This window comes from Hemicordylus capensis, chromosome 1, assembly GCF_027244095.1.
Source record: "Hemicordylus capensis ecotype Gifberg chromosome 1, rHemCap1.1.pri, whole genome shotgun sequence".
NCBI lineage: Eukaryota > Metazoa > Chordata > Lepidosauria > Squamata > Cordylidae > Hemicordylus > Hemicordylus capensis.
In genome coordinates this window covers 137,886,843-137,899,841 of record NC_069657.1, presented here as the reverse complement: position 1 = coordinate 137,899,841, position 12,999 = coordinate 137,886,843, and the positions used below count along the sequence as shown (strand labels likewise).

The 12,999-nt window shown below is 42.9% G+C and overlaps 1 protein-coding gene across 1 annotated transcript; it reads right to left on the bottom strand.

Moving 5' to 3' along the window:
* Positions 1-276: 276 nt before the first annotated feature.
* LOC128340813 (interferon-induced transmembrane protein 1-like) lies at positions 277-4,702 on the bottom strand. Its single transcript, XM_053286533.1, has 2 exons — positions 4,250-4,702; positions 277-1,070 (listed from the first exon to the last, which is right to left on the bottom strand). The coding sequence occupies exons 1-2, from the start codon at positions 4,502-4,504 to the stop codon at positions 921-923; spliced, it is 405 nt and encodes a 134-aa protein (XP_053142508.1). The 5' UTR covers positions 4,505-4,702; the 3' UTR covers positions 277-920.
* Between the last annotated feature and the right edge of the window lie 8,297 nt (positions 4,703-12,999).

Here is a 12,999-nt window from a genome sequence, read left to right as displayed (position 1 = left end):
CACATGTATGCACACTCACATGTTTTTAAAGGTTCACTCAAGTAATTTTAGATCCCTCTCAGGTTGAATCAGGAAGGCCCCACTCTGAATGCACATGCACACACACTGCCTTGATACTGCCACCCAGAACAAAACTCATTCTGCACACAGATAAGAAAAATGAAAGAGAACACGGAAATATCCCAGGGGAAAAGTGCTTTTATAGCTAAAGGGGTGTGTGTGTGTGTGTGTGTGTGTGTGTACGACAATGGTCGGGGGGGGGAGAGAAAAGAGGGACACTTTACAAAAGAAATTTATTAGAATATTAAGTGCTTCCAAAACTTCTCCATTCAATTCAGAACTCTACAAATGTCCCTTCCAACAACAAAAAGAAAAAATATATAAGAAAAATCTTCCTTATATGAAGAACAGGGGGAACTGTATTACCATCTTCATCATCAATTTTATTACGGCCATTGACCAGCAGAATACCACTCCTATCATGAAGTGCTCATATGCACCTATTCTGATAGTAGCCCCCCATAAAAGTGGTTATCAGCAAAAGAAAGTTTGCTGGTTACATTGAGTAGGGAAAAAAACAGTATATCAAGAGAGTGGAAGAAACAGCAAGACCAAAAGAAACATGGGAAGAAAAATCCCCTCTAAAATGGCACCCCTCACCATATGAAAGCTCTCTCTTCAAGTGAACACTTAGCCAGCAACATCTTGGTAAATGCCCGAGCTTCTTTGAAAATGATGCGTGACATCATTGGTAGTGACATAGCAGACTCGCAAGGCAAGTATTTGCCAGATCAAGAACTACATGCCAACACCCATGGGTTTTTAAAGCAACAAGAGATGGTCAAGTGGAGAAAGGATTTCTAAAGGGATGTATCTTTGTGACTCTGTTCAATAATCCCTTGTCTCTGCTCTACGACTCTCTAGCGTACGAGAACTCCGGTTACAAGCAGGACGATGAGAAGGACGGCAGTCAGGATGGTCAGGGTTAACGCTGTGATGTTGAGGCACTTGGCAGTAGAACCATAGCTGCCGGCACCATTGTGGTCACCAACCACCTTGCGATCTCTTGCCTGGCAGGAGAGAAGAAAGATCAATTATTTAAAACAATATGGAAAACTCACTGGACTGTACATTTCAACAATTTCAAAGGATCATAGCTCAGTGGTAGAGCATCTACTGCAGAGGGTCCCAGGTTCAATCCTTGACATCTCCAGGTTGGGCTGGGAAAGACTCCTGTCTGAAACCTTGGAAGAGCTGCTACCAGTCAATGTAGAAAATACTGAGGTAGATGGACCTATGGCTTGACTTGGTACAGGACAGCTTCCTATGTATGTGCTATTCCTACACTCAAGTAAGAGTTCTTGTACAAGATGGATACAAAGGAAGCCTCCAGCAAAAAGCATGGAGGGCATGCTCACCCCATCCCTATGGTAGTGCCTGCAGACCTACAATTTAGGTTCTGATAGAGGGGGAGGGAGGGAGGGCACAGTCAGCAAAGGAAAGTACTCTGTATTGTCTCACTTGCAGGCCAACATTTGCAGAAAGAGGATATCTGAGCCACAAAATAGCTCCGCAGAAGACAAACCCTAACTATGGGGGAGGCACAGAAGGTGGTTCCTAGGCCTTCCAAGGACTAATAAGATGTAGCATTATCAGGATTTACAGAAACTTGGCCACTGGCATGTTTCCTCTTTGTCCCGAGTGGAAAATGCTGCAGATGAGCTGTGAACCAATTTACAGTCCATCGGCAGAATTGTCCTCTCTGGACAAAGAGGAAATGCTAGTGGTCAAGTCTCTGTAAATCTTGATAATGCCACATCTTATTTTCAAATGCTTGCAATTCATCCAGAACACGTCTCACAAAACATATGACTATGCTATGTCAGAATGGTGCTGCACATTTAGAGAAGTTATGCACACAGAGGAACCCAGTGTGTTTCTAGAAGCTCTTTCAACACTGGAAGCTGTTTAGGGATAGAAAAGGGATTTATTTAGGGCAGCACTTGCATAGCTTCAAAATTGACCTTCCTCTGTAAATTATTCCTAAACTGGAAGTTCCTCTTTTCAACCGTTATTTTTTTAATATTATTATTTGCAGTATTCACATAGTAACATAGAATAGTAACATAATAACACAGTACAAATAACAATCATGTTTTCCCAACGTCACAAGAAAATCCAAAATCAAATCTAGTACTGTTAATATAATAAATATAATCTGCCCAAATATGGTGAAACTCTGATTCTTCTCTCACAGCCTGCATTAATCTGATCTTATCAGTGATCTTTTCTAAAAGCGCAATTGACCACACCTTATTATACCATGGCTTAATTGTTAATTGATCCAAATATTGCCATTGTTGACCAATTTGTGTTCAATTTCAACTGTTATAGCAGCCTCTTTACTTTTAGGATTTCAAATTCCTTAAACAAAAATTCCTTCACTGTTATTTTTAAGGCTCATCAAGTCCTTGCTTGCTTTGGTCTCCAAGACCTAGACTTACAAACAGATTCTTCGGAGAAAAGAATTGGGAAGTGTCTTAAAAATCACAAGGATTAAGGTGAAGTGGAGATAGTAATACAGTACAGTGGAAAGATACTAACTCAAAGAATGTTTACTGACTTGCCAACTAAAGCCCTGAACATTAATCAGTCATCCCTTAACACACTCCAGTCATGCTAGAAGTATGGTAAAAGAAAGCATGTTTACATGTAGTGTGGAGGTTTTTAATGTCAGGGCCAGTTCATACATACAAGTGTAGCACTCAAGAATTCTACACCTGATGACTGGCAGCCAAGTGTGTGAACTGAGGAACTAGGAAATATTGCATTCAAGGTGACTGTGAGGGGATTTGCAAGTTCTAGTCTACAGCGTTAGACTTGTGGCTCATTCACACATGGAAGTCATGTGTTAATGTTCAAGCACATTTGAACCATCCTCAAGTTTTTATGAATATGCCACGCAGATACAGAATTTGCTGCAAATGACTCATTCTGGAACAAAAAGGGATGTGCATTCATTCATGCATGCCACCTTAAAACCCTCTTCACCCTCCCTTCCCTCGGTGCTTTTGCATGTTTGTAGCCTGAGTGATGGAGGGAAGCAAGACTAACATATGACAGGACAGGAACTGAATATGTAAATGACAATCTGTTACTAAAACAATATTTTACAATCCGATTCTGCAGACAGACACAATGCCACCCACTGAAATCTATCACAGCAGTATGAGGGGGTACTGAGGAGCCACAGCTGGTTCACATGTGCATGAGTTGCCACTTTGTGAACTGTGAACCATCACAGATCAGACACTACACATTTTCCTATCACTATCACTTTTCAATGAGGTCACTTCATACAGTTGTTTACATGTATACATCCATACACAGGTCACAGAGCATGGTCTAAGGACACACAATGCAGCCACCTTGATAAAGGTAAGCAGGGCTTGGTGTTCTCAGTGCCTGGATGGGAGGGAGGGGGCTGTAGCTCAGGAATAGGGCACCTGCTTTGCATGCAGAAAGCCCCGCATTCAATCCCTAGTATCTCCATGCAGGGCTGGGAAAAGCTTCTGCCTCAAAATTGGAGAAGCTGTGGCCTGTCAGTGTAGACCAGGGCTGCACAATGTAAGGCCGCAGGGGCCAAACCCAGCCCGTGGGACCTTCTTTGTTGGCCCCCAGGTAGGACGATCCTACAGCAACAGCAGGAATTCTTGGCTTGTCCCACTGATGAGCAGCAGTGACTAGGTGCAGTTGGGCCCTTGAGAGGCATGCTGCAGCGATGGACCAGTTGCTCCCGCCCCCTCCCGCCATTCCACTTCTCGCACTTTTCCCGTCCCGCCCCAAGTGCCATCCGAAGTTCCGAGCCTAAAGTTCAGTTCTGGACCGTGTGCGCAGACTCAGCGAAGCCCTCCCCACCCTTGCCCATGAGCGACCAGCAGGCAGCAGCCATCCTAGTATGGGTGCTTATCCTGGGTCCCCTTGATATCAACGGGACTTCCGAGTAAAGGTGAAGGAAAGGAGAGCGGGCAATTAAGAGACCTAAAGGGGCTTCTGGGCAGATTGCTTCTTCGGCCCCCGTAGCCTGCACCTTTCGCCTGTCAGCCCTGGCCACACCCGGCAGCTTTGTAGTCCCGTCCCCCGCCCCCCCCCGGAAGAGTAGCGAAGAGAGCTACAAAGAAATGGGGGAAAGTTGGCTCTCGGCCACAAGAGAGTCCACCCACGTTCTTCCTGCCGGGGCGCCTCGTACCTTGACGGAAAAAACCAGGGCCATGAACCCCAGGCAGCAGAAGTTGAAGTACATCGTGGTGCAGATGGACCAGAGGAAATGGTCGCGCGGGGCACTCGCGTAGACGGGCTGCTGGTGCATGTGGATCACGGTGGAGGGCAGGGGGCCACCCGCCTCGCTTGTCCCCATCTCGTGCTCGTCTCTCAGCTGCTCGTAGCGCGGCAGAGGCCCATTGCTATGCACGACGGGGAAGGGGTACTGGACGCTGCTGGCCATCTCCGGGACTCGAACTGGACGATTACCAGGAGAACCCCACTTGCTCCGTCTTCACACACAGGGCTACTGGGAGCAACGCAACGGTTGGAAAGTCGCAGGCTAAAGGCAGGGGGTGGAGCTGTCTGGCTTTTTATAGGTGGGCGCGCCAAGAAGGCTCTGATTTCCCGAACAAGGGCGAATCCCTCAATCTCTTTGGAAGAATCGAAACGTATCTGGGTCTCTGCGGGGAGACGCTGGGTAACTTTCAGCCTGGTGGTGTGTAGACTGACTCCATTTAAATATCCAAAAAACTTACCGTCTGCCCAGACCGCTGTTAGGATAAATTAAAATGACGCAAAATTGCGAGCGGCAAGCTTTCGAGTTCTCAGATTTTGCATAGGACTGGAAGTTAAAAGAAAGCGAAAACGGGGATTGTTGTGTGAGAGAGCCCAAAAGTTTGCGGCAAGACTAATGCGGAGTTTAAACGTTTAAATGAGCACAAAGAAACAGTATTGACTAGTGCCCTCATTTCTGGAATACAGTACAGAGAAAAGCTTGCGGTTACTTGGTTCTGTTGGTAGCAGTAAAGGGAGCCCAGGGACCTCCTGTGAGGCAGAAAACAAGTAAAAGATAAACCGAGTATATTAGCAAAGCACAATATAGTACACTAGAAACGTGTAAAATATTAGTAAAGCTGGAGACTATTAGGTACAGAGTCCCTAGAGGTCAAGCTCAGTAGTATGACCTAGTGGTTTGAGAGCATTTAATCACCACACCTTCACTAAGTAAAGTCCCATTAATTTCTAGCTTTGCTAATATAAAGACTACCATATTTCTCTTTGCTTCTGGGTTCTGCCTTAGAAGGGGCTTATAGATTAGTCTTCTTAGTGGACAGAGAATCAAGTAATTGCTAGATTTTGTATTTTCTAAAATGGGGGAACAGCCACCATTATTTTTATCTCTGTAAAGGCTCCAAATCTGGAGAACAACACAGTGGCCAACAGATTGGAAGAGGTCAGTCTACATACCCATACCAAAGAAAGGAGACTTAACAGATTGTGCAAACCATCGGACAATATCCTTAATTTCACATGCTAACAAAATAATGCTCAGGATCATCCAATGCAGATTAGAGCCTAATGTGGAAAGGGAAATGCCAGGTGTTCAAGCTGGTTTCAGAAAAGGCCTAGGAACAAGAGACATCATTGCTGTCTCTGAGAAAGCCAAAGAATACCAGAAAGAAGTCAATATGTGCTTTATTGACTGCAGAAAAGTGTTTGCGTTGACCATGTCAAGTTGTGGAATATCCTTAGGAAAATTGGCATCCTAGAACATCTCATTGTTCTCATGAGAAACCTATACACAGGGCAGGAAACCAGACACAACATGGTGATACTGACTGGTTCCAGATCGGCAAAGGCAAGTATACTTTCTCCTCCTTTATTCAATTTATAAACTGAGCATATACTGAGAGAAGCTGGATTGGAAGAAAATGAGCATGATTTTAAAGTTGGAGGAAGAAACATCAATAACTTGCGCTATGCTGATGACACCACTCTGATAGCTGAGAATGTGGATGATCTGCAAGCTCTAGTAATGAAAGTCAAGGAGCACAGTGAAAAAATGGGACCACGACTAAATATTAAGAAGACTAAACTAATGACACGTGGTACAGCAACCAGCCTCAGAATTGACAATGAAGACATTGAAGTGGCAGATAGCTTCTGCCTTTTAGGATCGACCATCAACAGTAAAGGATCCAGCAGTCAAGAAATATATTGCAGACTAGCACTTGGTAGGGTTGCAATGAAGGCCTTGGAAAGGATATTTAGATGCCGTGATGTGTCTACACTTACAAAGATTAGAATTGTTTGGACAATGGTTTTCCCTGTGATACTCTATGGATGCAAAAGCTGGACTTTAAAAAAGCAAGATAGAAAAAGCATTGACACTTTTGAACTTTGGTGCTGGAGAAGACTTTTGAGGATACCATGGACAGCCAGGAAAACAAACAAATGGATCACAGAACAAATCAATCCTGAATTTTCACTCAAGGCACAAATGACCAGGCTCAGACTATCATACTTCGGACACATTATGCGAAGACCCAGCTCCCTTGAGGAAGAAAGAGGACGACCAGCAGTAAGGTCGATGGACTCGATTACAACAGCAATGGATGCACGAGACCTTAAAGGGCAAGTTGAAGACAGATTATCCTGAAGAGAATCTATCTATGTGGTCGCTAAGAGTCGACACTGACTTGTCAGCACTTAATCAGTCATCAGTCAATCAGCCATGCATGTGTCCTGACATCAGTGTCTCATGCATCTGCCATTAATATCCTTGATAGATTCAGAACCAAAACTTCAACCCGCAATATATTTTTGCAAAGTTTGGGTCATTCACACATGCACATTATTAATCACTTCTTAATTTGCAATCCACTTTACGAACCAGTCCTTTCTTCATAGTTTCAATATAATTCAGATTGCTGCCTGATACAGAAGTGATCAGTGTAAGCCATGGAAAGTAAAGGTTACATGTTGTTAATACTTAGATTCAAGCAAGGGACAGGAGATCTGCTATTCCTAGTCTCCATTACATACATAGTTGCAGTTTCTTTCCTAACAGGGGCCCTACCCCTTTTTGGCAGCTGTCAGGCAGGCAGAAATTCAACATATGAAGCTTTGATCAGCAAGTGTAGTTATGGGGAAAGATTTGCTTAAATTTCTGCCTATCATCATGAAACTTAAAGACACAGGAGACCTTCCAGAATTACAATGTTGCTAATACTCTAAGTGGTATAATCCCACTAAGGGGAAATTTGAATCCTAAATAAAATGTAACATTTTCTCTAGAAGAATTGCACGAAACCTAAAACAAGCCTGAATTAACACACAAATTGGTTTCCCCCAGAAAGGGCCTCCCTACTATCTGTTGAGAAACCATTCTGAGTAAGCAGGAAGTATAGCTTTCCCCTTATCTATGTTATGGCTTTGGATGCCGTAGCAACTTATTGATGGTACTCACTCAGCCTGGCCTAGTTATCAACGCCAGGTGTTGCTGTTTTTTTGTTGTTGTTTTTTTAAAAAAATTTATAATGAATGGTTTAGCTATTCCCACTCCCGCTCCCTTCACAGGACAATCCCTCATCTCATATTGCCAGGCTGCATAGCTTTGGCACTACAACTGCTGTTGGACTACAACTTCCATCATCCCTGACTATTGTTATGTGCCAACTGGCTCAACCTGAATTTATATCAGGAACACTGACAGGCTAAAACCTAAGATGGCTACTATGCCTGCTCAGCAAGCTGATAATTGAGCAAATCTCCTGATCAATGAGCAAAGAGGCACCTTTTTAAAGTGGTGATTCTCTTTATTTAGCAGGGGGAGAACAACTGGCCTGATTGATTGATTGATTGATAAATTTATATACTGCCTTTCATTAAAACAATCCCAAGGTGGTTTACAGTAAAATTTAAAAACAAGATTATAAAAATGATACCGTTAAAATATTAAGCTAAAAATATGAGACAAATCTGATTTAAAAATGTAAGACACAAGTATGAAAAACAAAATACGGAGTACAAAGAGCAGCAGCAGAGACAATTATAAAAGCCTGGGTAAAAAGCCAAGATTTAACATGCTTTCTAAAAGCTGTGATGGAGATGTGCTGCCTTATCCAGTCCCAGTACAGCAGCCCTCCAGCAGCTGTTGCTGGTGTCTATCTTATGCTTCTTTTTAGATTGTGAGCCCTTTGAGGACAGGGAGCCATTTTATTTATCTCTTTATATCTATGTAAACCACTTTGAGGACTTTTTGTTGAAAAGTGGTATATATATATATATATATATTTGTTGTATTCCTAAGGGATTCCTTGGTCCAGGGAATTCTGAACTCTGTGTGAACCTGTTGAGCTCTGGGGAATGATTGCTAAAAGGGATTTGCTTGATTTGTTGGTAGTTACTCTACCATAGTGCTTTATTACTTGTTTCTGGTGAAATGTAAACCCTTTTATTATGCTTATCCTTATCAAGTGCCTTGAGCTGGTAAGATCAATAGAGATTGATTGTATCACACCTAGCTCCCCTGCTGCCTCCAATATCCCTCTTCCTCTATCTTCACACCTCCTCCTCCTCCACTACCTTGAATTTAACTGAGGTGCCAGGAAAAGGAAAGATCAGAAAGAGGGCAGTTTGAGCTGGCAAGTTTTTTGCATCTGAAGGACATTCACTTGGTGACAAAAGAGACACTTGTGGGAGCAGCCAGGGAACTCTCCAGCTGATAAGAACTGACTAACAAAGCATTCAGAATATGCCATCCTTGAATGTGAGAACATTTGATATATGATTTGTCACTGTGCCTTTGTGGTTGGGTGCATTGACACATTTGCATATTTCAGGACATCTGCTATAGAACAAAGATTTTTAACTGTATAAGGTGAGCAGCAGTGGGGGGGGGGAGGGAGGGAGTGGGGTTCTGAGGCCGACAAAACTTGCTTGCTAGCCGGCTGTCATGATGACAAAGGTAGGCCTTGCTGGTGACTGCCTCCCATGGGGAGGACTTAGGGCTCCTCTCTGTCAGGAACCGCTGTATCTCTTGAAGGAATTTGAGAGCCGCTGGGGGGCAGTCAGTGTGCCTAATTACCTAGATGTCCAGGTCAGAAAACCCTCTCCCTGTTCACCACACTCTACGTATGTTTGTCTGCAGACGCAAATGCTGTGCCTGGGGAGACTTCCCCCTCCCAACCCCATACTTAGGAGCAGTGGGCTGGGCAGACAGAGTTCTGTGGGCAAATGCATGCTGTATCTTGGCAGGGTTACAGTCAGTCTGCCAGCTGGCAGCACATTCCCATTTGCCTTACACACAGTGTACCTGTTTCTATAATGCATGAACACTTTGTTGTAACCCTGTGCACTATTTCTTTTCCTACTTTGAATACACAAGGGGTATACTCGTGTGAAATAGGGGCCATAACCCAGAATTTGGCTTTTAAAAAGCCACCCCTGCTAACTGGGTAAAGAGGCACCTTTTAACGTGGTGATTCTCTTTATTTAGCAGAGGGGGAGAGTAACTGGCCCTATCCACCCCCAGCACAGTACCTCCAGTGACTGTTGCTGGTGTCTATCTTATGTTTCTTTTTAGAATGTGAGCCCTTTGGGGACAGGGAGCCATCTTATTTGCTTTATTTCTCTTTGTAAACCACCCTGAGCCATTTTTGGAAGGGCGGTATAGAAATTGAATTAATAATAATAATAATAATTGGGCAACCTGCAAAGAAAAGACAATAAACTGCAGTAAGGGAGAAGAGCCCAGAGGCCTTAAGGGCATATAGTTAGAAAAATATCCATGTCTGAGCTTTCCTACCATTTATTATTTGAGCCACCCTGCTTTAAAGCTAGGATAGTATGCTCTATCTTGCACTGAGTCCTATTCAACCAGCTACAGGAAAGCATGCCGGTTTCTCTAATATGCAAATCAGCTCTTATACATTCTTTAGGTGCATAATATGTGCAACTGACCTGTGGATTTTGCTTAGACCTCTCTCTCACCTTGGGCTTGAGTACGAGTCCTACAAAAGCTAAGCTTTTGTTTAGCCATGTAGCTGTTTTACATCTGCTTCTCATCTTCCCGGATTGAGAGTGTGTATACTGAAATGAGTCACACACAACAGTGACACATTCAAACTAGGCATTCTCTCTCTCTCTCTCTCTCTCTCTCTCACACACACACACACACACACACACACACACACGTTCATAACTGGGAGGGAAACACTCATAGTTATCAGTCTGTATTTTGGTTCTGGGACGTTGCCAGCCGACTAGAAAAATTGCCATGGGCTGCTCTTGTGCTGTGTGTTGAAATTAGCAACAGTAGCAGGCACAGCTTGTGCATAGAGATATGTATTATTTCCTGCTAATGCCAGTGAATAAAGCTAGTGCTCAAGGCACAGGAGCAGGAGCCAATAAAAGTTGACAAGCCTAATATGGCCAGGGAGGCAAGGAGCTTTGAGTGGGGATGTACATACAATTCCGAAAAGCGGCATGTTTTTAAAAGGCCTTTTGCTGTGGTGACTTGCCAAACTATGTGCTCCCATAGCATTCCCTGTAACAGTTCCTGGAATTTATTTATTTTTTTTAATGAAAAACAGCTGCTTGAGAGGCTGCAATTCCGAGCAGAGGAAAGGTAGTTGGAGACAGAATGTTTAACTAAGGCTGAAATCCTGCACTTTGCATGGGAGTAACTCCCACTGAAATTGACAGGAGTTACTTCTAAGGAGACATTCAGGGGCTTGTGCAAGAAAGCTGTCAACTGACCAGAAAAAAGTCCTAACCTGGTATTATACCTTTTACACCAGCTTAATATGCAAGAATTAACAGGTGAAGCATTTCATAGTGATATGAAAAACACTTGGCTCAGCTAAAGGCCCAGTTATCACAACCAGTTCAAAAGTTGGCAATCTGTGAGCTTTGCCCTTTCGCTGCTGGCTATTTGTCCTTTGAAAATCACCTTTCCAAGCTAAAGCTATCTCTCACTCCTCAGGGGAAATGTAAAGAACCTTTTTCCTCTGCCTGAGAAAAGGCAGTTTAACAGGGGCCAGTTCTTTGTAAACCCATTATCAGCAGGAAATTATCCAGCAACTGTGTCTCCTCTGCTCTCGAACTCAATAAAAATTACACAATGCATTTGACTCATAATAACCAGCTTCTCCTTAGGAATAATTGTACGTAGTCTGAAATGAAACAAAAATAAAATAGGGAGGATCCCTTGCTTCTAATGGCACTCCTGTCTGAGTATGTTTTAACCTTAAAGACTAGTTAGGGACAGTGTGTTAGTTCTGATATTATGTGAAGTGTGTAAGGGGAGGTGCTTTTTAGGTCAGGGACAGGTACTTATTTCTATCCTAATGTATCTTGTAAACCGTCTGGATAGAACCTGCATCAGTGTTCACTACATTACTGGAGATAAAATGTTAAGAGAGAGAGGCAGCAGCAGTAACAAATTATAGGAAGAGGCAGGCAGCCACAGAAAGGTATTACCAGGATAGTCAACCTGAAGTTGTCTAGCTGTTGTTGGACTACAACTCCCTTTGCCCCCAGCGACAATAAATTGCAGCTGGGGATGCTGGGACTTGCAGTCCAACAACAGCTGGAGAGCTTCAAACTGGCCACCCCTAACCTATATGCTACCCTGCAGCCATGTATAATAAAACCTGAAGAGGAGGAGGCAGGGAAGTGGTTAACCCTTTAGCTGCCTGGCTGGTTTACTTATCCACCTCAGTAACTATCCACTGCTTTTTCCTCTCCCAGTGTTTGTGAGCGTTGATTGATTGATTAAGTGCTGTCAATTCAGTGTTGACTCTTGGCGACCACATAGATAGATTCTTTCCAGGATGATCTATCTTCAACTTGGCCTTTAAGGTCTCTCCGTGGTGCATTCATTGTTGTCCTGATCGAGTCCATCTACCTTCCTGCTGGTCGTCCTCTTCTTCTCTTTCCCTTCAACTTTCCCCAGCATTATGGACTCCTCAAGGTTGCTGGGTTGGAATACCATAATGTTGATGGTTTCTTACATGACAGTGGCCAATAATGAGTTCCTAAGCACTGCCTAGTTAATTGTGATTGCATATTCAGTCCTAATTGTTCTGGTTTGTACTATTAACCAACCTTTGGAAAACAAGCTTTAAAAACCCGGTGAGAGATTTGCTCTGATTAGTTTTCATTTATCTAACAACCACCACTCTCCTTTTTTAAAAAATAGTTTTATTAATTTTATTTGTTATATTTCTGTACCGCCTGATATATTCATCTCTAGGCTGAAATTGAAACTATTGCTCATATTTTATTGTACAGTAGTTTCTGTCGGGATTGTAGTTACTGTCTGATTCTACCCTTATTGACTAGATTCCCTGGACATCCTGATGATTTTCTAGTTAAAAATTTACTTGCGGATAATGATTCTTTTATTTCTTATACCTTAGCAACATTTTGTTATATAGCTATTAGGGTGCGCAAGCTCCTTGACAGATTCAAAGGGAAGCTCGGATTGTCTATGAGACTGCTGCAATGACAATTTGGTGCCGCTCTAATTGCTATTGTGATATTGTTTGCTCGTCTGATATTTGTTTTTTGCCATAGCAACCTTTGTAATTTCTGGCTTTACTTTTGGTCAACAACCATAAATATGGTTTGTTTGTTTATTTAGCAGGGGGAGAGTAACTGGCCCTATCCACCCCTAGCACAGTACTTCCAGTGACTGTTGCTGGTGTGTGTCTTATGTTTCTTTTCAGAATGTGAGCCCTTTGGGGACAGGGAGCCATCTTATTTGTTTGTTATTTCTCTTTGTAAACCGCCCTGAGCCAATTTTGGAAGGGCGGTATAGAAATTGAATTATTATTATTATTATTATTATTATTATTATTATTATTAATAAATAAACCGTTTATTTATGGTTGTACTATGTGACTATGTACTTCTTTAGGCAGTGTACAGATTAAAAAATACAGCAAA

Excerpts from the sequence above, each read along its gene's own strand:
- LOC128340813 (XM_053286533.1), bottom strand. The coding sequence starts at position 4,504 with ATGGCCAGCAGCGTCCAGTACCCCTTCCCCGTCGTGCATAGCAATGGG. Across the intron at positions 1,071-4,249 it reads CCCTGGTTTTTTCCGTCAAG|GCAAGAGATCGCAAGGTGGT; the intron begins GTACGAGGCGCC and ends CTCTCCTGCCAG.